The sequence below is a fragment of the Centrocercus urophasianus genome, unplaced genomic scaffold, assembly GCF_019232065.1.
Source record: "Centrocercus urophasianus isolate 14NV4802_14NV808 unplaced genomic scaffold, USGS_Curo_1.0 seq_15, whole genome shotgun sequence".
NCBI lineage: Eukaryota > Metazoa > Chordata > Aves > Galliformes > Phasianidae > Centrocercus > Centrocercus urophasianus.
In genome coordinates, this window is record NW_024884697.1 from 33939192 (window position 1) to 33964845 (window position 25654).

General features: G+C 38.8%; 1 protein-coding gene across 1 annotated transcript in view; it reads left to right on the plus strand.

Annotated features, from left to right (window-relative positions):
• The window catches only part of CNOT2 (CCR4-NOT transcription complex subunit 2), a 92183-nt gene that overhangs the window by 34744 nt on the left and 31785 nt on the right, over window positions 1-25654 (plus strand). The window contains exon 2 of the mRNA XM_042815449.1: window positions 17678-17800. Coding sequence (XP_042671383.1) covers window positions 17690-17800 — 111 coding nt within the window. The 5' untranslated portion in view covers window positions 17678-17689. The remainder of the gene's footprint in view (window positions 1-17677; window positions 17801-25654) is intronic.

Sequence of the window (25654 nt, forward strand, 5' to 3'; positions counted from 1 at the left end):
AACCTGTTAAACTGGAAAACAATAACAAAAGGAGGAAAGAAGTAAATAAGGATACACTTTATACTCTGAAAGTGAGAGGCTTAAGCAGCTTCATTTCAATCTTTTGTCAATGAATTGCACTAGGTTTCACAGGAAATCCAGAAAAAGGAATGCTTAAAGGATACAGAGAGCTCCTCTAAAATTCAAGGTCACAGTATACTAAAATGCGTGTTGAAATATTTTGTTCTGTAAAAGTGAAGTAGAAACTTATGTTTTCTTTTACAGCTTCTGTCTTACAGTTCCTCAGCTTAACATGCTTACCTAGCACTATGTTCACCCCAAGCAGTTATTCTAAAGCTTAACAAATTCATCTCTCTGTTCATTCATTTCTTGGCAGTTCAAATCCTGCACCCCATCTCTGTATGAGATGGCAGATTCTGTTCCTTTGGCACTGTTGTCTCAAAGAACATTTATTTTAGTACCCAAAACATAAATTAACTGGCATTGGTCAATATTTTAAGTTCTTCTAAATGAAATTATAGGTTGAGGGTTTGCACTTTTATTGAGGAGCATGAAAGTAACAGCAAATATTATTTTAGGATCTGTGAATTTAAATATACTTCTTTGCTGTTGTAGTTTCCCAATGTGGAGGCAAAGGGACAAGTAAAGGAAAACCAAACCTGCACATACTGCTTGTCTCTGCATGGTTTGGCAGGATGTCCTGCTAATTTCAGTGTATCCTACCAGGAATAAACGAGGGGCTTAGGTTGCTGCTCACATTCTGTGACCTGTCAGCAGCCCTTGGAACTAAGGTATCATCCCAGTTCAGTCCACTAGTGGATGCAATCCATGCTTGTTGGACTTTTTTCAGTGTTCTTGTCTGTCACCAGCAGTTGTCAAGAATTCATCCTTTTGATAAAGTGAATTTGGACAACTTTGGAAAACAGAGTGCTTTGTTCCTTAGTCTTTGACCTCAGTGTACAGTTTCTTAGCAGTTAAGGTAATGTCATTGTCCTTAACCCGTTCCCTGTGGTGTGGTATTCGGCTCTCATGTGACAAGCCCATTCAGTGACACTTTCACTTGTTAGCCAAGAGCAGTACAGTGTCAGCAGACTTACTGCTGTGAAACCTTGTGTCTTATGGAGAATATCCTGCTCAGTGATGCAAGTGGTGATTCCTGCTGTAGTGAATCCCCTCAGTGTAAGAATTGCTTGCTGAAAGTGTGGAAGACTTCTGTTACATCAGAATCCAAATAACTTGCTTACCATCAAATTTTTATAACCGCGGGCTACAGCAAATCACCAATTTGTATTTTGCCCCACAACAGACTTGGTATTGCTTGAAAGCTCATTTCAGAACTTACTGAACAGCATTGTTCTTGAACACCACTTCTGAGAGAAGTAAACTGCTTCCTTCAGCCACCGGTAGGATAGCTGCATTGCCTTCTTTGCTTTCAAAGCTTTCATCAGAGACTCAGTGCCCTGAGTCATTTGGACTTTTCTTTGCAGTTGTTTAACAAAATTCTGATACAATGTTTTGTTCCTTCAAGGAATCTCCAAGTTTGACCATAAGGTTTCCCTGTAACTGAGTTTGCTTAAGAATTGTTTAAATCTGGGTTTCTGCGAAATCATACGAAGCTCCATTTTTTCCAACATTTCCATTTTAAATGTAGGTTATCTGCCATTTTTTTTTCTTGTTAATAAACATTATACTTTTGATGTAATGTACATATGCAGATAATATAAGGATTTTTTAAAGGTATTTTATTCTAAACAGTGTACGTTAAAGATACTGTTATCTCCAAAGTTAACTTAGAAACAAACTCTGTGCAGTGGTGAACAGAACTAAAAAAACACTTATTAACAATTAGCTGTTGGAAGCTGTACGTTCTGCAGGGTGCTTCTCTATGAGCTGTTGGTGAGCTGTCTCCAGGCATGGTTTTCTTTGTAGGGATAAGCATTTTGATAGCTTCCCTTTCAGAAATGGAGGGGAGGGGTAACGAAAGTGATAAAGGATGCACTTAATAAATGATGCAGTACAGAAGCTTATTGTACCAGAGAGATTCAGAGTCACATTTTTAAAAGCGGTGACGGTAAGGAAGGGAATGAAGCCCAAAGGGTGCTTTGGTACCTGTGAGTGCTTTTGCTGCTTGTAGTTTTTGAGAGCTAGTTGTTGCATGTTCCCAGTCGTTGGAAAGAGCTGTATTATGTGGGTGATGTTTTGTTTAATTTGAAAATAGTTACATTACCGATTTATGTAACCCATAACTGCTTCCAGTTATTCAGAACGTAGATTCACAACAAAACGCCGCACCTTTCATATTCTTATTAGGCTGCTGCTCAGAGAAGACATACCCGTGCCTTTGAAGTATTAATTTGGATTTTGAGTGCAAATCTTGACTTCCTTTTTCTGTGCGTTTAATACATAGATAAATTAAATAGCGTTATCTGAAATTTATTTTAATGTCTGAAATGTGGTGGAGAAATTGTTCTCTCTCCATCCCGTTATCTTTCCTGAACAAGATTTAGTGCTGGAACCGTGTCTCCTTTTAAAAGCAAAACTTTTAAGATTCCTGCTTCAGAATCATGCAGGGCAGGGGGAAGGATTATGTCATTTAAGAAGCAAGAACTTCTTCCAGGACTTGGCTGACCCTGAGAAGACTTGAAAGAATTTGGCATCAGATTGTAACGTCGTGATTTAAATTCTTACATTTTTCCCATCTGCAATACTGGGAAAGTGTGTTGAGACTAAAATTGATGGGAGTGCTTTGCTATTGCAACCCTAGATGAAAGTGTAATAATGTCACTGGCCAGGAATAATTTTTGAACTTTATGAAACCAATTGTAAGGAAAGAAGAAATGAAAGTTGAGGTCTTGATTCTGCAAACACTTCACTGAAAACAAAACTTCTATTGTGAGCAAGACCATATATCTTACTTGAAGGCTGAGTGATCCAATTTTTGATAAAATACTTTATTAAGAGCAGAATAACAGGCAGTACGTATTGTTGCTGGATTTACCAGGCTGTTGGGATAATGAAAATTGACGTTTTGTCTTGATGCTCAGAATATTTATGACAATGTTTTCTGAAAAACTGGGAGGAAAGTATGAGATGTAGGGGGATCATCCCATGTCTGGGACTTGGGCCAGGTCTAAGCAACATTTGCAGTCTGAGCTTAGAGCTACCCCAAATTGGCAGTCAGTTTTATGATGTTGTGGCATCATGTCTGTCACTCCAGAAGAGAATTGGTTCAGGATGAAAAATGACGTGTTATTTCAGTTTTGGATATTTAAACGGAGTTTACAGTACTCACTGAGCCAACATGAGAATCTGACTGACAACCACCTGCTTAAGCAAGAGTGTAACAGCTACTTAATTCATTTTTTGGATGACCTTAATGGTGAGCGGAGTGACTGAATAGGTATCAATTCAACATGTGGATGGTTAGTAAATGCATCTGTCGTGTCCTTCCACTGCACTACTTTCCTAATTGTACTTGGCACTTGTATTTGTGATGGTGTGCGAGGAACATCACTCTTCCAACATGGAACAGGATCTAACTAGGAAAATTCTTTATGAAAAGCAATTAACAACTGGAAACACACACAAAAAAGTTAAAAAAAAAAAAAAGTAATAATAAAATGAAAGTTAAAAAGTCAGTGCACAATTGCAGTTCAGAACATTAAACAAGTCTGCTACTTCTTCATCATCCTTAAAATAGATTTAGTAATCATTTTAGTTTTTAAAGCTGCGTGAGTCCTTGTTCTTTAAATATGGTGTAAAAACATCGGAGTTGTTTTGTGATGGTTTACTGTATGGCCGAACCCTGTATGGTTGTAATCACAGTACAGCCTGGCTTTGTAGTGAGAAGGATACAAGGAACAGGCTCTGGAATACTGTAAAGAAACGTGCTTACTAAAGCAACTTAATGTTTTCATTTTAAAAAAAATATATATGTTTCCTATCCTTTGATTAGCTTCACATTTTTGAGTCTGCCCTGAACAGTCGCAGACTCCCTAAAGTATGTTTTAGGAGGACGTGCTAAAAAGCCATACATGCATTTAACTTTAACCCGCCTGTGCTCTTGGGAAACATTTCTGCCTTTGCAGAGTGTACCTTCAGTGTGCTTGCAGCGTCTGGAGGAGGAGTCACTGAGAAGCAAGTATGCTGCCAGGAAGTCGTGGCAGCTCGTAAAGATTTCTTTTTCTTCAAAAATTCAGTGTTAAATGTTCTTAATGCTTTGAATTTTCTAGCTGTTTTAGAGTTAAGAGAAGCTTGATGTGTTGTATGTGCGGAATGAATTATTTGGCCAGAATATTCTGAGCTGCTTCTATTTTTTTAAATATCTCTTGGGTGAAAAGAAAAAAAATTACAACAAAAAAAATAACAACAAAAACCAACAACAACAAAGGAAACCCAAACTAAAAGAAAACCTTTCTTTAAGTTCAATAAAAACATAAAAACCATAACATTACCTCTTCCTTATTGGTGCTATAAACAAATGGTCTGCAGCTTACCGTAATAACGCATGTATAAATGTACTCTAAGTATCTTTAAGAATTAGTTGTGCTCTCTTTCAGTCTATATTACGATCCTTCAACAACAACAACAACCTTATTTTTTTTTTCCTGGCAAAAAATAAAGTAGAAATGGGCCTTGTATGGAATGACTTACTGTCAACAAACTCCATCAGTTTAATAAAAGAAAAAAACCTTACTGTTTCTGCTTATGGTCTTCATCTGACTGCATGGTTCTTAACTGCAGGAAATGCTTTTGAAACTTGCTCTTAGTTCAAGTGCAGTGTTTTAGATGAATCAAAGATGAAAGTTTTGGCTGTGTCTGGGAAGGAATAGGTAGCAGTAGTGCTGTTTAAAAGAGTTTGTTGAATCAGTGATTTTGAGATGGGGGAAGGGGGCAGGGGGAGCAAAACAAACAAACAAAAAAACACAACTAAATCCTGCACCTGCAGTAGTCTTGAAAAGAGGAGCCTGTTCAGAATCAGCTTGGAAGTGTCCTATCCTGAGTAATGGTTACCTTTCTTGTAGTGAAAGCACAGGGGAAGGAATCTGGGCTCCTTAGCGGATGGTGTAACAGCGTCTTGGCTCAGATGGGATGCAAGGGACCACATCAGGTTGTAAAAGGAAAGAACGTTGTTCCAGTGTCACAGAGAGGGTGCTTGATCTTGCTTACTGACAGGCATATGGATGCTGTCCAACTAACTGCTCTAAAGTCTCTTCGCTGCTGTATCAGCAACCACCTTCCCTTGATCGTGAGCCCAGCTGCTTTGAGACAAGAGGGGATAAGGAGAAAACTCCATGCCCCAGTCCTTTGCCTGCCAGGGCTGTTGCTGCTGGTGCTCTTCACTTCTGTGTCCCCTGGATTCCTCTCTCAGACTTCTAGGAGCATTGTTTTTTTTCTCTGCCCGCTGCCAGCTTTCTCTTGTAGAAGTTTCTGTGTTGGAAAATACAAGAAATTTAGCAAAGAATTTGAAGCAGTGGGATATATTTTACAAGAGAAATAAGGAGTTTTAATTACACAAAACTAGTAAGGTACCCTAACTGTTGTATGTATTGTGTACCACTTCTTTGTGAAGTTATGTCTTACACTTTGGAGGCTGAAGTATATACAAATTTAATTAGGAATGATGTCACACTTGGCTGACGTATAACTAAATGTATTTACATTAAATGGGAGAGCATAATGAAGCTGACATTAATTTGTGGAGTAACACATCATTGTCTGTTTCATGGCACTGAAAAGTAGATGCTTTGTTTGTAATGAAGTTGGCCATCAAATTCATATTTGTCTTCCACATGGCCTTTCTCATTGGCTCTGTAAGTTGTAGCTTGTGGACGGTTGGCTTCTGGAACAGCCATAGGCTCTCTGTGAAAAGTATTAGCTATTAGCATACTAGTTGCAGTGGGCATGATTCTGAAAAATTATTTCAATGTAAGTTTTGCATGTCGTTGTAAATTTTCTTACAACTTTCCAGGGGACTCACCGATATAGTAAGGAGAGAAGTGGAATTGTTTTAATGAAAGCTTTATGTAATTTCCGTAGTACTGGGAGCAGTTATCTGTACCTTGCAAGTGGAACCCTAACGCAGGCAGTTGTCAGACTTGGCCAGGGTTAGCAGGTGGTTTGTTTTCTGGGTTAATCTTTGTTGATCTGTGTCTGAATAATTTGTGTTGTCCATTGGAAAAAAGGTATTGTCTAGCTAGCGTGATACTCAGCATTGTAGATGGTAAATTGTGTTGATACTGAAGCTGTAAGTTGTAGAGAAGACATACTTTAGTGTAGTGGCTCTGTTACTTGTGAAGCAGAAGTCCAGCTTGCTGTCTTACTTCCTGTTCCGATCGCTCTTAAGAGCAACAAACATAAAAAGCCCAGGAAGCAAAACTAAGCTTCATGAATATGTCATGACTGCCAGATACCAGTGAAGAACAAAAGCCTGGTAAAGATTTCTTTTTTTCCCCTTAAGACATTCTGAACTTTTCATCAAGAAACATACTCATCCTGTCTGGGGATTCCATACATTAAAATATTAGATTTCAAATCTGGTTTATTGCTTATCTGATTATCCCTTGACCTGCTTAGTTATCGTTATGGGAGTTCCTTTATGTCCTTTGAGGTTTTTTTTTTTTTTTTTTTTAATTTCCCTCCTCATCTGTATGCCCGTACACAGCCCATGGAGTGTGTGCTAGATAACAGACTGCAAGCTTTCAGTGCATCCCATCAGTGTGGGTGAATACAGTAACCAGGGTTGATACTGCTGATACATCAACAGTGGACTGGCATTTCCCTGCTGAAATACCCTGTTTTCAGCTGCTTGTGCAAATTGCAACAACTTTATCAAGCTGAAACTTTTTGTTCCCAGTGTCTGCTTTACCTCCTTGTCTTGCAGTCGTCTTTGAATTTTCAGCTGAAGCTACTGACATAGTTATATAACTAGTTCTAAGACTTATTTCATTTTGTGAGTCAGCAGTGTGCCCTGGCAGCCAAGGGGACAAGCCACATTTTGGGGTGAATTAAACCCCCAGTAGCCATTTGACCCAGCATAGCCAGCTGGTCAAAAGAAGCGATTCTTCCACTGTATTTAGTGTTGCAGTCTTAACTTGAATGTTACGTGCAGTAGTTCTGGACTTCACGTTATAAAAAGGACAGCAGGATCTTTAGAAGCATCTAGAGAGGGGTAACAAAGCAGGTAACGGGGCTGGAAGGCATTTCCTGTAAGGAGAGGCTGAGGGCACTGTGCTGCCCAGCCTGGAGGAGAGGAGGCTGAGAGGCGACACCTCACTGTGCTCTGCAGCTCCTAAGGAGGGGAAGCAGAGGGAGGTGCTGGGCTTTGCTCCTGGGAATGGGAATGGCACAGAGCTGCCAGGGGGAGTTGGGCTGGGCTACAGGAAACGTTTCTATGCCGTGAGGGTGGTCAGACACTGGGAGAGACTTCTTAGTGAGGTGGTAGATGTCTGTTAGTGCTAAAGAGGCTTTTGGATGCTCCCTTCAGTAATGTGCTTTAAGTTCTGATCAGCCCTGAAGCAGTCAGGCAGTTGGGCTAGGTGATCTTTGTAGATCCCTTCCACCTGAACCCTTCTGTTCATGGTTTTTTGGGCACACTAGCCTTATATTGCTTCCGTAAGAAGTGTATAGAATCTGTCACAGTTCTAGGCTTCTGAGGAAAGCAATTTGAAGCTTAGTTTGATTTTTTTTTTTTTTTTTTAATAGGTTAATTTCTCTAATTATCTGAATGATGTGTGCTCCACTTAACAATTTCCTACATAGAAAAATATTTTCTGAAAGTTTGCTGTTTGTGGCCACTAAAATGAAGTTAATGGGAGCCAGCTGAGAATAGAAGAGAGCAGATTAAGGATAGGTAGTGGTTTGGAATGATATGCTTTGGAAGGAAAGCTATGAGGCAGGATGAGAGAAGCAAATTCCAGACCAGTTCCGTAAGAATAGACTGGTATATACTGTTTAAGTGATGCTGTGAAAACTCATTTGGATACTTCTTTTGGTTATTGCAATTGCTAAAAAGAAAGAAAAATTGAGAAATTCTTGCTTGTTTGTCCCTTTAGAGCTGGGTTTAAGCACATGTGGGCCTAAGGAATAAGACTATACATACCACTGCTTTTTGTTTGTGTAGCTGCAGCTGTCCATGGATAAATGAAGATCCTGTAGTTAAGGCTCAGAATATGTAGGGGCTGTGTGAGTGCCTTACTGCTGACATTTTGCAACTCTTTAAAAAAGAATAATTGTATTTTGGTTGTGGTTGACAGCAGAATGAATCTGAGCCAGCAGTGTGCCCTGCATCCAAAGGGGCCAACTGTGCCCTGGGCTGCACCAGGCCCAGCACCACCAGCCTGGCAAAGGAACAGGTTGTCCAGCTCTGCTCTCTGCTGTGTGGCCTCACCTTGAGCACTGTGTGCAGCTTGGGAACCACAATATCAGAAGGATATAAAGCTATTAGAGAGCATCCAAAAGAGATGTATGAAGATGAAGAGTCTGGAGGCCAAGACCTGTGAGAGGTAGCTGAGGTTCCTTGGTGTGCTCAGCACAGAGCAGAGGAGCTGAGGGGAGGCCTGATGGCGGCTGCAGCTCCTCACAGGGAGCGGAGGGCAGCGCTGAGCTCTGCTCTGTGTGACAGCGTCAGGCCCGAGGGAACGGCATGGGGCTGTGTCAGGGGAGGGAGCTGGGTTGGGGACAGGGTCTGCACCAGAGGGTGGAGGGCATGGAATGGGCTGCACAGGATACTGGTTATGGTCCCAAGTGCTGGAGTTGAAGGAGCAATGCTCTCAGAAACAAAGTCATAATATGGTTTGAGTTGTGTGGAGCTGAAGATGAACTCAGTGACCCTTGAACATTCCTTCCAACTAGGGATATCCTGTGATTAATTATCTTTGGAACCTCTTGTTCTTTAGGCAGGTGTAATGTCTTCTTATCCAAAGGGAAAAACTCCTCTCTCTTTAAAAAGTCAGAAATCAACATTAGCAAGAAGGTGGAATGTACATGTAGGTATGAATAAAATTTCAGAAGCTATGTGATCTTTGAGGCAGCAGCTACCTCAATGAAACTTCTATTTGTGTGCACCTTAGTGTTATTTCTGAAGTCAGATGCTTCTTAAAATTATCCTCTTAGGCAAAAAAACAACAACCAAAGCACCAAAAAAGCAACATAAAAAAAAAAAAAAAACATTGCAAAAAACCACAACACTTGGGTCTGTGTAGCGACAATGAATCAGTGAGTGGCTCCTGATGCAGTTTGAATAGCTGACTTTCAAGCAGTAGTGTTTTGGTTTCGTATCTGGAGGTGGGATTGATTCTTAACGTGCTGTAGCAGTTGACAAATGAGTAACCGTAAGTCAAGAACTTGCTCTGCAGTAGCTAAAAACACAGGAACTGCTGTGAGTCATTTGAGGAAGGTAAATATTATCCTATGTTTGCACGTTATGGGTAGTGATTCTCCTACCCACACCTGTCTGAGCTCTTTGGAGTTGGGGCTGAAGGCTGCAGAGCCCAGAAGTCTGAGGTGACTGCTGCTGTGCTGGCAACAGGCATTTACCCTTACGGAGTCTGACTTTGCTGCTCTGTGACAGGACTGTCACTCATTTAGGTAGCCTGTTGCTTCCCTGTTACTTCAAGTTTTTGTTTTAGTATTTGTGTTCGGGGTTTTTTCTCTTCTTCTTATGTAACAGGAGTGGTAATATTTTTGTCTTGACACCATGCAATGCTCATGGCTGAGAGGAACTAGTGGGAAACTCCTTTTCTGGTGGTGATATATATATATTTTTTAAGTCAGCCTGTAGGATAGCCTTGGCAGGACAAGGGGAAATGGTTTTAAGTTGGAGGAGGGAAGATTTAGGTTGGATATCAGGGGGAAGTTCTTTGCAGAGAGAGTGGTGAGGTGCTGGAAAGGCTGCCCAGAGAGGTTGTGGATGCCCCGTCCCTGGAGGTGTTCAAGGCCAGGTTGGATGGGGCGCTGGGCAGCCTGGTCTGGTATTAAATGGGAAGCATGGCGGCCCTGCATGTGGTGGTGGGTTTGGAGCTTGATGACCCTTGAAGTCCCTTCCAACTTAGGCCATTCTTTGATTCTGTGATTCAGACAGATTTCACGTTGTACTTATATGATGTGAGTTTGAAGAATTTGTAGCAGCTGAATTTGCTGAATATGGGAACTGTATTTTTATCTGTTTGCTGAGTTTTGCAATGTTTTAAAAAAAAATGCTGTATTTCAGTTTCTTTGAGGACTTGAAGAAACAGAAGCATTTGGATATTTCTAAAGGACTTAGAACGGTGCTTATTTCTTAATCTTTTAAAGCTGGGCTTTACCATTGTACATGCTCTATTAGAGATACAACTTTCCAGAGTGCATCTGAGTGGCTTTAGACTTTCCAAATGGTTAAAGTGCCTTTTCCTGCATTATTTATTTATCTATCCTTTTATTTGTTTTAAAGTGAAGTCTAGGCATCAAACTGGAGATAAAATTCCAATAGATTAACTTGCTGAATAAGAGAATACCTTTAATCTGCTGTGAGAAGGTACTTTTTGAAATACAGCAAAACTTGTGTCTGCAGAAAAAAAATCTCTGATGCAGTCCATCTGACAAATGGAAATGTTCAATTGTGAAATCAACTTTTAGTCAAAACTGCAAGCAGTTGTCAGCCAGTCCATTTCTGAATTACACAACGGAGTGAATTTCAGATTATCATACACAACGAGGGATGAAGTTATCATTCTGATGTCTCCCAGTGAGAAGTTTTATCTATGTCTGAGGCTCAAATTCTCGTAGAGAGGGACTTGCAGAATAAACTTTGAGTGTCTGGGAGAAGTGCCACTGTAAAATTACAGTTGTTACGAGAATATTGGAAGCAGATGTGATGATTATCTATATAGAATTGAGTTAGGCAATACTGTGATTCTGCACTGTTTCATGACCTCATTAATTTTTCTTGTAATTGTGTTAGCGCAGTTTCGTACTGTTCCTATTAAAATAAGGGCTTGTTCACGGTGTGGGGAGGCCAGAAGACCCAGGTGACCTGTAAACTGAAACTGATGTGTATTTTGTGGGTTTTGTTGTTTTGTTTCTAAACTCAGCAGCTGAATCTCTTCTTTTTAAGACTGGAACTGTTGTCCTTGAAAATTGATATTCTGTTAACATTAAAGGGTGTTCTGTAATTGTTTGCTAGATATTCAGGTTTGCCTATTGGTTATTTTAAGTCCTTGTTTGTTAGATTTTATTTTGTTTTCCCTTAACACTGTAGGTACTTAAGCAGCTTCTTTGTTTTCTGTAGTTACTTTTAATTACTTTTGCTTTCTTAGCATGATTGATTTCTTATTTATTTCTTATTTGATAGAATAGCCCCCAAATAATAAGAAATTATTATTATTATCATTAATGTGATATACACAGGGTACGTTTAGCTGATAATTCTCTTGGTGGCTCATCACCTGAGAACATTTTTTAAATTAGTTTTATATATACAGTGTCTGAGTAGTATATAAGTAGAGGACAAGAGTATGCCAGTACATAATTGTTTTGAATAAAAACATAGCTGTTTTTCCAATGTATGCATACTTAAAATAGTATTGGATTTTGTTTATTTCAGCCAATGTACATTGTAAGCTACTGGCACAGTTGTCACTTCTTTTTAAACTACCACCTTTGTGGCGACACATGAGTTGAAGGCCATTTCACAGGCAAGTGTGTAGCATTTTGTAATACTAACTTGGAAGTACTGTGCTAAATCTAGTTTAGAACCCTTCTGAGTCTTCTGTAAATCCTTCAAATGACTGGAGGCATCAAGGACAGAGAAACTGGGTAAGTGTGCTCACATTTTGTGTGGCTGGTGGAATGTAGTGGTATAATTGTTTACTTTTTTTTGGTTTGTGACTCTGTTGACACATTTTGCAGTGTGTGTGGGTACACGTGTGCTGTTAGTCAGAACTTGGCAGTTGAGTAGTATGTCTGCAGAAGACACGCTGCTGTGTCTCCTTAGGTCACATCACTGAGGAAAACAGAATGGGTTTGGCAGCTTTTTGCTTTCTCTCTTTGTCCAGTCTTGATGGAGTGCTAGTTTATTTGTTCCTCTGGTGACTTTGGCTGGCCACTTGCTACTTTTCACATCTTTGAAATGTCTTTCCTGTGTGTGTTTCTTTATATTATAGCTTGCCCAAAGATTATTTCTTGTTCTTTATCTTCTCTTTGAGAGTACGTTTCATTGATCAGATCTACAGAAGGTATCCGGGCGGCTTAGGGAAGAATCATGTCCCCAGTCACTGTTGGTTTCTTTCATCTTCCAAATTCCAGGCCTGTGGTGTGAGGGTGCGGAACCTGCAGGACTTCTGTCCCAGAATGTGTGAGATCTCAGCCACGTCATGAAACACATTGGAGCTGTTTACATTTTAAATTTTCAAGTTTAGCTGTAGTGATTTTGATGACTATTATTCTATTTTAGCATGAGTTATTTTTCTTGTTCCTCCTGTATTGTTCTATTTCAGGATGGTTTTAAAACGTTCATTTCACAGCAGTTAAGCATAGTTAAAGGTCAAGGTCTTTGTCAGGGGAACTTCTGTGGCTTATTTGATGTTAGTGACTGTTGCATTTGCAGAGATGCATGGTTTTAGTGAAGCTTTTCGAAGTGCTGTTATACTCCAGCAAACACTTGGAAAACTGTAGCTTGTAGGTAGCCATTCTTGAGAATAGAAGTGGAGAACAGTCTGAAATAGTAATTAAATGTCCTGTATTTCCTTCATGCTCAAAATTTCAGTCTTCATTTGCAGCGTAGAAGTTGCTGTGTATATCATCTGTTATATCGCTTCCTTTCTGAGAGAAAAACCATGCAGTGTTTTAAGGAGACAGGCTGTGTCTTGAAGCGCTTTGAACCTTGACTTAAGTCCGTCTGTGAGTGACAGGGTTGCTGTATGGCTGCTGATTTCCACAGTGTTCCTTGAATTTGAAAAAGAATCTGTCAACCATACGATGCAAACACTGTTCTAAAGGCTGTGCAGCCTTTGGGGTTATTGGTAGGCTTGTTTCTCAATTACGCTTTGGTCTTCATTTCAGTCTTTCATATTTCTGGAATTTTAACTTAAAGATACTTCAGTAAATTAAAAGAAGATAAAGCCTTTGAAGATGGACAAAATACATATTTTATTGTACAAACCTGTGCTTATGTATGAAAGAAATGGAGTGCAATGATCCTTTTTCCATGTTTGCATATAGTTGATACTACAAAGTTATTTGAAAGAGCACCATGCTGTAAGCATGGAGAATGCTCTATTAGCATCACCTTGGGGAAACTGAATGGTTGTGATTGTGAAATTAAACGAGGGAACAGGGGTGTCTCAACTTCAAGTTCTGTTTCTCTTTCATCCTGAAAATGATATATATATATTTTAAATTTTGTGCTCATGTACGTTTTGTGCTTTGTCCTATTTTTAAATAACTCTTAATATATTCCACCAGAGGGCTGGGATTTGGGAGATCTTTTTTGTCAAACAAGTTAGTAGTATGTATTCCATTGTGTATCAGTTCCACTTTGTGCCAAGTTGGAATTATTTTTGACATTGAGAAGTGCGGTCATAAATGTTAGCTTTTCCTATAAATAAGATTTATGCTATCTTGTAAAAGTACCAACTGATGGAATTACAAATTCTGTTTTGACTTAAATTGCAGATTGATTTGGTGGTTACCGGTGTGTGACTTGTGATACTTAATTGAATTGACACTTGCTTTCCACTGAAAGGCTCATTGAGACATACTTTTGTAGACACTTCAAGTATCTCACCTTATTTGAAAGCATTGATTTGTAATGGGAAATAAAAATAGAGCGAATTGTTGACTTTGCTTGCTAAGAGCTAAATAGCAGCATCAGAAGGCCTGGGCTGTAGGTTGGCAGAAATTGCATAACATCAGGCTGAGACTGTGAGCTGGAGTTGTGCTCTCACACAGTGGCAGTGTGCATGTTGGCAAACCCTGTTGTCATTTCAGGAACTGGACGGAGGAGGTGCTGCCCAAACTCCTTAGGTGGTTTGTTTGTTGTTTTTTAAAATTTGTATTATTTCATATAGTTTTCAGCTCTTGGAATGATGAGGAGTTAAGTCAGCTGTAACTCAGTGATTGATCTTTTCTTCTCTGTACAAAATTAAAAGCATTCATTCTCCAGGGAGATGTTGCAGCGTCCTCCTAGTTTTGAGTTGCCAGTGTTGATGTGATGAGTGAGCTGAGCCATCCTTGGATGTTACCTACAGTAGTACTGCAAAGCAGCCACAGAATTAGTTTCATATCTTAAAACTAACTTATTTGCTTCAAGCTGTTAAACTAATGAAACATGCGATCATAGCATCACTTTATAAGTAATTGTAAAGATCTTTTTGCAGCTTAAGGCAGAGATTTTAGTAATTTCTACATTACGGGCAAATCCTGTGTCTTTGCATGACCCCTCTGTCACATTACAGAATTGTGCACAGGAATAGGATCTCTCATTCAGGGGCTTGCCAGCCACTTGCTGTCACCGACTTTGCTGGGAAGCAGGTAAACTGGCTGTTGGTGCTCTCAGAAGTATCTGCACTTAAGCAGTCTCTGGATGGAACTGCATCACCAGCCTTTAATCCCGCTCACTGGTCTTTGGTCTGGCTACGTAGTGGTTGTGTGCCTCAAGAACAACTGGCAGCCCTCTTAGCACAGGGAAACTGCTGAGACCCAGCAGCTGCCAATGGGACCTGCAGTGCCCACAGCACTTCCCTCAGGCTGCTGTGAAGATGTCAGTGCTCACAAAAAGGCAGAGGCCCTACCCAACCCTGGAAGAGCTTCACTGCAGTGCAGCTGGTTACTAGCTGCATGCAGGGTTCCTTCAGGCTTGCCCTGTCCCGGCTGCAGCTGCATCCTGATAACACTGCTCTGCTCCCTGTGTTTTGTCAGCCCTGTCTTTTTAGTCACCATGTAGAAATGTGGGTTGCCGATAAAAATATCAATATTTTATCCCTCTAATTATGAAAAGCTTTCTTCACTTCTTTCTAATAACCATACAGTTGTAAGGTTCCATATTAGTGTCGGTGCGTTTTGTCAGTCCTCTAGGCATAATCTTGATTAGTTTTTGGACTGCTTTCTCAAACAATTATCAGTGTAGAAAATAACCTCGTAGGCACTTTTAATTTGGAAGAAAGCATAAAAATATTTTCCAGCTTTTCATTGTATGGACTTCATTTTCTGGCACACCAGCGTCCTTGTATTAGCTTTAAAACTATTCCAAGACCCAATGCTCTGACCTTATCCCACTGCCTCAGAAGCCTTTATGGTGGCTGTGAATGTATGTAACCAACCATGTGTAAATGTCTACAGAAATGAGACCCAAAGCTTTGTGGGGTCAGAGACGGAACTGTTGTTTCCCACCTATATAGTTCCTGTACTGCAGCTCTGAATAACATATTATGTCTGTACCTTACAGTGTATGCTTCGTTGATTTGCTTTTGGTCACAAGTTTTATATTTTTATGGTAGTGTTGAGTATGCCTTAAAAAAAGAAAAAAGATAGCCTTCTAATACATCTTTTCATTAGAATTAGCAAAAAAAAAGTCATCTCTTATCCCAGGTATTGTTAAGAGTTCTGAAGAATCCTTAGGGACTTGTGAGGAACTGTGTTTTTACCTTTTCAAAAGCTGTGGTTGGCTGATAAGCTGAGCTGCTAGGGGATAGCTTCACCCAAACATTTCATTATCATTTTTGCAATGGTGAAAGCCAGCTACCCTTTTCTCCACACTTTATTCAGGCAGAGCAAAGGACAAGATAATCCCCTTAGCCTGTTAAATGCTCCATTCCATCTGGTAGGTGATAATTGCATTGTAAGGGGATTAGCACAGTGGGATATGCTTATAGTGTAATGAAAGCTTCACTACAAGTGTGAAAGTCAGCTGGATACGTTCAAGCAGTTTGGGACCCCACATTTGTGTTACATGGTCTTGCACAAAAAAGAGCAAGGTTCCTCTGGAGAAGACGCACAATACCTTTTGCCTTTCTGTACCTGTCATAGGTGGTTCATTTTTTGTAGACGTGGGCGATCTGGGTAACTGAATTTTTTTGCTGAGAAAAGCATAAACTTTTGTTTAGCTGAACGTCTGGGGCCATTTCTGTGATTATAGCCATAGTGTGTGCACACCCTAAGTGCTCCGCTTTTGCTCAGAAGTGCTGTGACTTTGAAACTGTGGAGATGGGTTCTTCGTAGTATGGGAGCGCTTGTGTTACCAAACACTGCATAGAAATCTTCATTGGTAAAGGTGAAATGTGAATAAAGCACACTATGAGGAATACCAGAGTAAATTTGTATCAGTGTGGATAATAGGGTTTTGAGCTGAAAGTAATTCCTCTTGTAGCCAACCAGCAGAAGTGTTTTGAAATTTGGTCAGTGTCAGTTCTGAGCCCAAGGTAGCATAAAAGGACGCTTTGCTTTTCTTTTGAAGTCTGATGCTTAGCTAGTGCTGTCAGTAGTGATGACAGTAAGTCTTCAAGCTCAGAGCATTTCATAAGCTGCAATTTCCCTTCCTTATCTTCAGGATGTTACAGATCCGTCTGAAGGTGTGCTGCAGTTCAGCTTTGATTGCTGAACTATTTGTTGCCCCCTCTCCAGTCTTCTGTTCCATACAAGGAACTAGGCTGGCTGTGCAGTGCTGGCCAGAGTGTGGTTCAAACATTAACCTGTTGGGTAGCCTGCTCTGTGTGGGCACAGTGTTTTGTAGCCAGACAGATTAGAAATTTGACAGCAGTGTGTGTTTTTACATAAATAAAATAAGTCAGGTGCATAAGTATGCACTGTATGTGGTAGATCCTGTAGTGACATTGTATGACCTTACTGTGGGAGGAAATTTGCTCATGAATTAGAGTTCTGTGAACAGCTGCATGGTTGCTCTTTCTTCAGTTTCAAGTTCCTGACTTAGTAGCTGTGTGTGTGCATGAGTGCCTCGGGGAGCTAAGGGCAAAATAAAGCCTTGTGTTTTCCTATGGATGCCTGCAATAACTTTGCCAGTCTTGATGTCACGATTGAGTGTGGTTAAGCTCAACCTGCTCTTACCTCATCATGGGTCTCGATGTGCAGGGTCAAGTAGAAAGTTGCTGGCTTTTTTTATTGTTGTTGTTTTTTTTCTCCAAACTTGCGATTTTGAGGCATGGTTTCCTTGTCTCCATATGTGTGTGTGTGTGTGTGTGTGTGTGTCTATATATATATATATATATATATACATATAATATATATATATATATACACATATAATATATATATATACATATAATATATATATGCATATAATTTTATTTATTTATTTATAAATAATATATATTTTACATTTGGTTGCATTCTAAGAAACATTCCTGTATTTTCTTTGAATTTAGTGTTTCTTCTGAGAAGGGTAAAACTAAGAAAATTACTTGTTGTCTGACATTCTGTAACTCTAAAACCTGAGTGAAAGGCACTGGGACATACTCTTTAAGCCAAACCATCTAATCTCTTCCCACCCTAGTCCCTTCTGAAATAAGTATTTCTGTCACTGAAAATCCTGGATGGATGAATAATTACACTGGCAATATCTATGTAAGATTTACAGAGGAATTTTCAGCTTTCTAGAATAACTTTTTAACAGTCCTATACGTGCGTGTATTTTAAAAGTATGATATTGAAGTGCGTAGCAAGCTTACGTATCATTTCTTTTCTTTAGGTGACAAACAGCATGTTTGGTGCTTCAAGGAAGAAGTTTGTAGAGGGGGTTGATGGTGACTACCATGATGAAAACATGTACTACAGCCAATCATCGATGTTCCCACATCGGTCAGAAAAAGATGTAAGTTGAATAAGCTTGTTTTCCCCCTTTAATAGTGAGGTAGTTTCAAGCATGTTAAATGTATGTAAGGAAAGGCTTCATCAAGCTTTTAAGCTGTGTATAGCTATTTTCAGTGCCAATTGTTTTAGTATTTATGCTCAGAAAAGTTCAATCATAGCCTTGCCAAGGCTTTATTTTTTTCATCTTTGAAAGCTGTATTTGTAACTTAAACTAGATCGTTGATTATATCTGGTAGTTACGTGTTGTCTAAATTGTTTTTCTTGTGCTTTCGCATTTTTCATCCTCAGTGGTCGTTTTTGACAGTGCCTTGCACAGCTTGTTTATCTGCTCAAGTAGTCTAAGTTAGGCATCACTCCCTTTTGTAATGGAAGAAAGATACAAAATCAACCATTTTTAAACATTTTTTCCTTTTGTAATGCATGTGGCTGTTTAATACCAGAGTGAGCCTGGTGTTATGGACTATGTAAACAGATATTTTCTGTAGGCTGTTTGTTAGTGAAATTCAATCAAAATTTTCAAGGATAAGAGGAAATAGGTTTAGTATCATGACTTAAGCAAAACCAAAAATGCTTGAACAATATGTTCCACTTCTGTTTAATTAAAATTGTTTTGATGAACTTGAGAAAGTTCAGGTGAGCTAGCAAACAATTAGAACACTTTACAATGGAAAAAAAAAGTAAAGGCTATTCTTTTCATGCTTGTCCATTACATACATGTACATACCACAGATGCACACAGGCACAGTGCAATATGTGTAACATTGGACATGCTTTCTCTTCTGTAAGTACCTAGAGGTGCAGGGAGCACTCTCAGACACTAGTGCTAACCAGACACCAACTGGTTCTCAGTTAGTAAATTCCCTCTACTACATTTGATACGTTTAGGGAGAAGCCATGTAAGATGTAGTCAGAAAGGTAAAGTGAGATGCTATGCTGCACAGTCTACAGTGAAAGCTGATGCTTGGCACATTGTTGACATAGAGTACGAGTGTTTTAGTTGCCTACTCTTTCTGTAGGCAATGTTGCAGAAGTGGATCTTAGGATGGGACTTCAAGAGAAGGAAGGTGGGTGTTCCAGTCACCAGGAATGACAAATGAGAAATCCTGAAAGCTTATGGGAGAAGTGGACAAAATGGGGAATAGAAGCAGCTGTAGTTGGCAGAGAAGAATGATGTGATACCAGCAGGAGATGGAAGAGTCATTTTTGCAAAAGCTTCTTAAAATTTTGTTTCCAAATAATTGCTAAGGGATTTTTTTCTGTGTAGCTTCGCTGTTGACAATTACAACTTCCTGAGTTCATGCTTATAAAGTCTTAAGCTATTACGTGCTTTTGTAACAACTTTTTTAAAAGGTGATCAAAATAAATATGTGGTGGTGATGCTGACATTGTCCTGGGCACCTTTGAGCACTTATGTATAGCTAAGTGTATTGTATGTATTGCATGTTGTTTTGTTGTTTCATGTGGCTCACAACAAATGAGAACGTCTGCAAAGATGGTTGTCTTTTGGTTTTCTTGTTGCTGTCCCACCAGTTTTGCAGCTTTGGAAAACCTTTTCCAATGAAAAATGACGGTGTATTTAAATTCTTTTTGGACTGAAATTGTATGAAAGATGATCTCTTCATGAGGACACAAAAAGTTTCTCAACTGCTTTTGTGTTTAGATAACACTTAGTACTGACAGACAAAAAGAAGTTTGCTCAGAATTTCCAGTGAGTAAGCTAATGAGGAATCACATTACAAAATTTGGATGCAGCATTAAGAACACCTGTGGGGAAAAACTTCCAGCTTCTTGATCCTGGAACGTTTTTCAGTCTTTCTTACTTGACACTTAGATGGAAATATAGTATGCAAATGTGGAGGAAAAACTAAGGCAGTGGACCTCTTGGGGAAAATAAGGCTACAATCACATCATCAGACAATTGGCAATAAAAAGTCTAAAACTTAGCATACATAATCTCTTTGTAACTGCAGTCCTTATTGAAAAGAAAAAATGTTACAATTTTAAATATTTTTTTATATAGTAGAATTGTCTATGTGTAATTTTATGCAATTTAAATCATTCTGTATTTCTTCATTTTCAGTTTCTTATGTCTTTACTGAGAGTAGGTAAAGCTTAGTTTAACACATGGCAGGTTTTAGCTACAAGTCTGCAAAAAAAAAATCTGTTTTCCTCTAATGTACCATCTATGCATATGAACCCCTGGTCAGTCATATGCTTCAGTTGTCCTGTAAAGTTCTTCAAGTTACTGCAAGCATAATATTTTGCATAAAGTTTTCATAAGCCAGGAACCCTCCTGTGAAGAGGCATCATTTTCCAGTCAGATACAGTGATGTCACATACACAATTTTACTGGGTTGAGAGTTTTTTCAGGAGCTCTTTGTAGCTTGTTTTAAAACTTAAATTAGAGATTTTAATTCTTTTTTTTATCATGTTAAGAAATAGTTCTTCATTTACTAGAGTTGAAAAAGCATCTAGAAGCTATCTGAAAAAGATGGGGGGTGAGGGGGAAAGCATTGTATGCCTTCTCATAAACAATTTTCATGGCACTTACTGACTTGCTATTCTTGTGACTTGTTTCTTTGGCTAATTAGAATTTTGAATTCTTTCTTTTTATTTTAACCTGAAGATAAAGTGAACTGAGTAAAGGCTCTTGAAGTCATATCTTAAGACTTGAAGACTTTTGACAAGAGAGAACAAGTAGCAGCAAAGAATTTAGGAGATATTTTTATTTCGTTTTAGCTGAAAGCAAAAAGCTTTCTCATAACTTGCCTTTTTTTCACTGGGGGACATAATTCCAGACACTCAGGATTTGCATGCTATTTGAAATGAAAAATTTGCATGCTATCCACACAGCTACTTCTAAAACATCTGAGTGTTGCATGGGTCTGTTTTGGGGGGCATAAAACAGTCATTCCTTTGATTTTTATTCCAGCAATCTAGTGCTCATTCTTTCAATGGGTGGTTTTGCTGTGAGTCATCACAACCTTGCTGTGATAAGTAGGGAAGTGGAACACAGAATATCCATGAATGCTCTTTCTACGAATTCTGCTGCATTCAGTGTGTGATAACCAGGTCAAAAATGCTTTACTGAATAATTTGTATTAGACTGGTTGAAATTACAACAGTTTTTAAAGATAGTTTTAGTTTTGGCGTAAAGCAAATGTGTTTCTGTAACTTGAATTGGCAGTAAGGTGCATGCTGTGATCACAAAACAATTACAGATCTTATTTGTGGCTAATGTTACTAACCTGATTGATCTGCCTCTCCACTCAGTGAGATCACTTTAAGGATAAGGGTCCATCTGTTTGTGCTTGGGTGGACTGACTGGCAGAAATTGGCAACTCACGGGCTTCGTATACTTTTGAACCTAATTTCCTCAAATGAAGGGAAATAATGGCAATAAACTTCAGATCACTTCAGTTTGAACTTTCCGTAAGGAAAAGAAAAGCAAACAAAAAACCAAAACAAGTGACATCCTTTTACCTGCTAAAACTTGTAATAGGCTTTTCTTCGACTAGTTTGTCCTGTCATATCTGAAGCCATTTTATCACCCACCTCTTCCTGTGGTAAGGAGTTCCAAAATAGATGTATGTTTCTTTTTTAAAGTGTTGACTTCTGCTGTCAGCTGCAGGCACAAATTTGGTTGTACACAGCTGTGCCTTTTAATGAAGATCTGCCCAAACTGTGACAAAAGTTTTTTTTTGCTGTGAATGCTGTTTGCATTTCTTAGCCCAGTACTTGGGGGTTTTTTGGCCTACTTGCTCAGCAGATGATAAAGAGTTCAAGTGATGTGCATTTCCAGTGGGTTAGTTTGCTGGGCTTAACTCTTTTCTTAAAAACAAACAAACAAAAATCCTTAATGTCTTAACTGATTCTGGGCTTTCTCATTTGAGACATGAAGCTCTTATACATTTCAGTTCTTTCAAAATGTGGCTTCTTGTGAAATCAAATTAATTTTAATAATGTGAACAAGTAACATCAAACCTGCAGATTACGTTTGGCTCATTGCAGCTCTTAATCTGGCTGCATGACAATACCTTTCCTAAGGAAAGAAGCTTTCAGATTTGGATACTGAGTACAGTGAGATGGGTTATTGGTTCTGGGAGGGCACTTTACAGAGGACCCTTCCCTTCTTACATGGCAGAGATGTGTCCACAGTGGATTAAATTCAGGTATTCTTCTCTCATGAGATAGTTGCAGGCTCAGTTGCATGAGGGGAAAGGTTGGCATCTTTGTCTTGTAATGACCAGGATGATGTATTACAAAGGAGTGGTCAAAAGCGTTTTATCACAGCCTTTTCCTGCAAACTTCCATTAAAGTAATTTGTAAAAATAGTAATTATTATATCTATATTATATCTATATCTATACATAAATATAGCCTTATAAATGGGTGAGACTTTTACAATAGATAAAAACTCATGAAGCAAGATTGAGATTACCATGGAGACTGAGATCTGGAATCTTGCTAGGTTTGGGAAACTAAATGTGGAAAGGAATCATTCTTCTGGAGACAGCTGTACTTTATGATTGCTACTGCATTGTTCCAGCTTGGCTAAGGACTTTCTTACACTATTCTTTAGGGTTCTAAGGATGTCTTGTTTCCCAAGGCATGTTGCTTGACATTTGCCTTAGTCACTGAATGAGAATCTGTTGGGTTAGTTGGTCATAATTTAAATTCGGATGATTCACTTAAAGTTGTTGTAAGTATTTAAGAATTCCTATTTGTATCCTTTTGTATCAGGAAGAGCAGCAGAAGCACTGGAGCTAATGCTGACTGGTCTAATAAAGCTAACATATTAAGATAACTTTCATAATATGAATAGCTTTGATTTGTGAAGCGGAAAAAATGAAAGCTTATTTAGGAGAAAATAATTAAATATCTTTTATTTTAAATGGAAAACAAGTATTATTGTAAACATTAACAGTATACATATGATCATACTTGAGAATTTGACTGAATAATTGGTTTGTTTGCTGTGCTTGCTTTGTGAAATATATTCCTTCAAGTATAAGATGCAGAGGAATGGAGTTGGGTTTTACCTTCCCAGAGAGTACCTGAACATGCTTGGCATCTTTTAGTGAGTGTGTGATATCTTTTAACTAAAAAAAAATATCCCATTTTCAACAGATAAAAGTAGCAGTGCTGCAAATTGAAAATAGCTGGAATGAGATTGGATGAGGTATGGAGGGGAAAAAAAATCCTTTTTTAAAGTTTTAATGCAGTGTACCTTCTCAGAGTTTATTGTCACTCTGCATATAGCTTGTGTTTTTGTAATAGATTTACCTCAAAGAATAACGAACCGAAAGTTCAGAATGCAAAATGCACTCTTCATCTGTTTCACTATAAGTTAGTATCTAGATGGGGTCATCAAATGAAACAACACACAAGAAAAAAAGAAGAGTTAGAAAAACAAGCTTTCATATTCTGTCAGACAGTTTGCAAGAAGCATGTATCTGAATTAGTTTAATTAGTTATTTCACATCACTTATCACCAAAATTAAATTTGCTGTTGATGATTTAGTGTTTAATTGCAAACACTGCTTGGTTTGTGTTTAATTTTTTACTGGAAGAAAGGATCACTGTGATAGGTGTTTCAGTACTTGGTCTAGAAGCTGTGTTTAATTGCATCTTCACATAAATCAGCAATACAAGATAGGTCTTGCATGTCAGCATTAACATTTGAAGTGGTTCCGTGAGCCAGATTAATGCCATGATAAAATCCTCTACCTCTCATAGAAGGGAAAAGTTGTTCTCTCTTACGTTGTGATTCAGTTCACTGAACAGATTGTATTGTAATATTGGTGTTTTACGTGCTCGCTCTGTGGGTGGTTTTTTGGTTTTGCTTTCAGTATACAAGTAGATTTTTGGTTAGAACAAAATATTTGCTTTGCTCTCCTAGATCTTCATGTCTTATGGCATTTCTTTGCATTGCTTTCAACAAGCTTTTAGTAATCATTTGGCACCTTAATGTGCCAAATCATCAAACGGATTGTTCCTACCCAGAGAGATTGGCTTTTAAAGTTCTACTTGAATCACCATGTTAACCTCTGCCATAACAGTGAATGACAATCAGTAATGTCATTGTCACTCTATGGCAATATCTCAGATACCACTGCCTACAGGAGAAAAGTTTCAGGTAACTGCAGCATGAGAGGTGGTGCTTACATTATGCTCCTTACCCCTGTGTGCTCCCAGGCACCACCAGACATGGGAGACCACAACCTCAGATGATGAAGTCTGGAAGCTGGAATGCAATTTCATGTATTTCTTAGCTATTGTGTTTGGTTTTATTTTTCACAAGTAATGGAGATGAGAAAAATTTTTGCCTACAAATAATTTGTTCCGGATGCCCGACTTTTAAAATTTATTCATTGTTCTCCAATTTGGGAATATATATATGAATTTTGTTGTGAGTTTTATGAATCCCTTATTAAAAGCCGGTTTGTTATATAGAGGAGAACTGTTAATAATACTGCATAGTGAACTGTCCAGGGCATAGGAAATCACGTCTGTCAGTTAGTTATTCATTGGCTCGGGGTTTTTATGCACGTTGCTGTAATACTTTCTCCTTTTGAGGCTGTAGGTCAGCTGTTTTGTTGTTAAATAGTGCAGCACAGATGGCAGTTACCAGAAATAAAGTAGTGCAAATATGAAATGATGCTGATGCTTGCACCTGTGAGAAAGCCATCATTTATCAAGCCAGATATTACTCACACACTTATTTGCTTATTCTAACATCTTATGCTTTTAGGAGCTGAATTTCTGGAGTGAGATTGAGGCCTGCTTGCTTTATGTTAAAGAAGGTGGCTTTAGGCTGTCACTGCATGGCATGGTGGCCTTGGTGCTGCCACATCAGGAGGCTGTGGCCTGGCCTGGGCTCGCCTGCTGGAAAATGCAGCAACTGTTATGCAGCTCTACCAAATTCAAGCAATTTTTTCTCAGGATTGTTCATACTTCTAACTTGCTGCAGGAAATCCATCAATATTTAGTGAAAGTAATGATGATAAAATCTGGTTCATCAGGGGGAGTGGTAAATAGCCTGATAGTATGTTATTGACTTACTGATTTTTTTGATGTGGACCAGTCCAAGGAAATTGATCTGTCTGCTGGAATAATCAGCTGATTCAAGTTTAGAAGCAGAATCTTACATGGTCAGAATGCGCTGTGACCATCTGAAGCTCGTGAGCAAAGTGGTGTTCTCGTCTGAGTTGATCACCAGCAACTCAGTCTGTCAGTCTGCCCTTGCTGGGTGTTTGTGCTTCAGTGCACTACTGCAGTAAAACGCAGTCCTGGTGTTGCACAAGGGTTTGGTTGTTGAATTATCTCATGGCCTTTTGAGAGATGCAAGCCTTAGGCTTCCTCAATCAGTGACAATGTGTAGAGGAAAGCCACTTGAAATACGTCAAGTCATGCTATGTTGGAATAGAGAAATGCCATGTTTTAGCACAACTGGGTTTTGTAGCTGTTGACTACCAGCAGAATGATTGAACTAAAATGCTCCAACTTGCAGAATGGTATTCTGTATGTGCTCAGCATGAGTGTGCACCCTTTAGGTGTGCTGCTAGAGAATTGGTGTGTTTTGTGTATCTTGTGGCTGATAATCCAACCAGAAAAAATAAATGATGCTGGGAGGAATGTTAATAGCGCTTGCTTTCGGTCTTTATCTTTGGATGAGGATACTTAATAATGGCTCAGAGGTTTGGTGTGTAAAAAAGAGGTTTTGGTACCAAACATTAAGATTTTGGCTAACCTAGTAGGTTTCTTTTCTTTTCTTTTCTTTTCTTTTCTTTTCTTTTCTTTTCTTGTCATAAGTATTATGAAAACAGTAGAAAAAGTAGACATGATTGTAAAT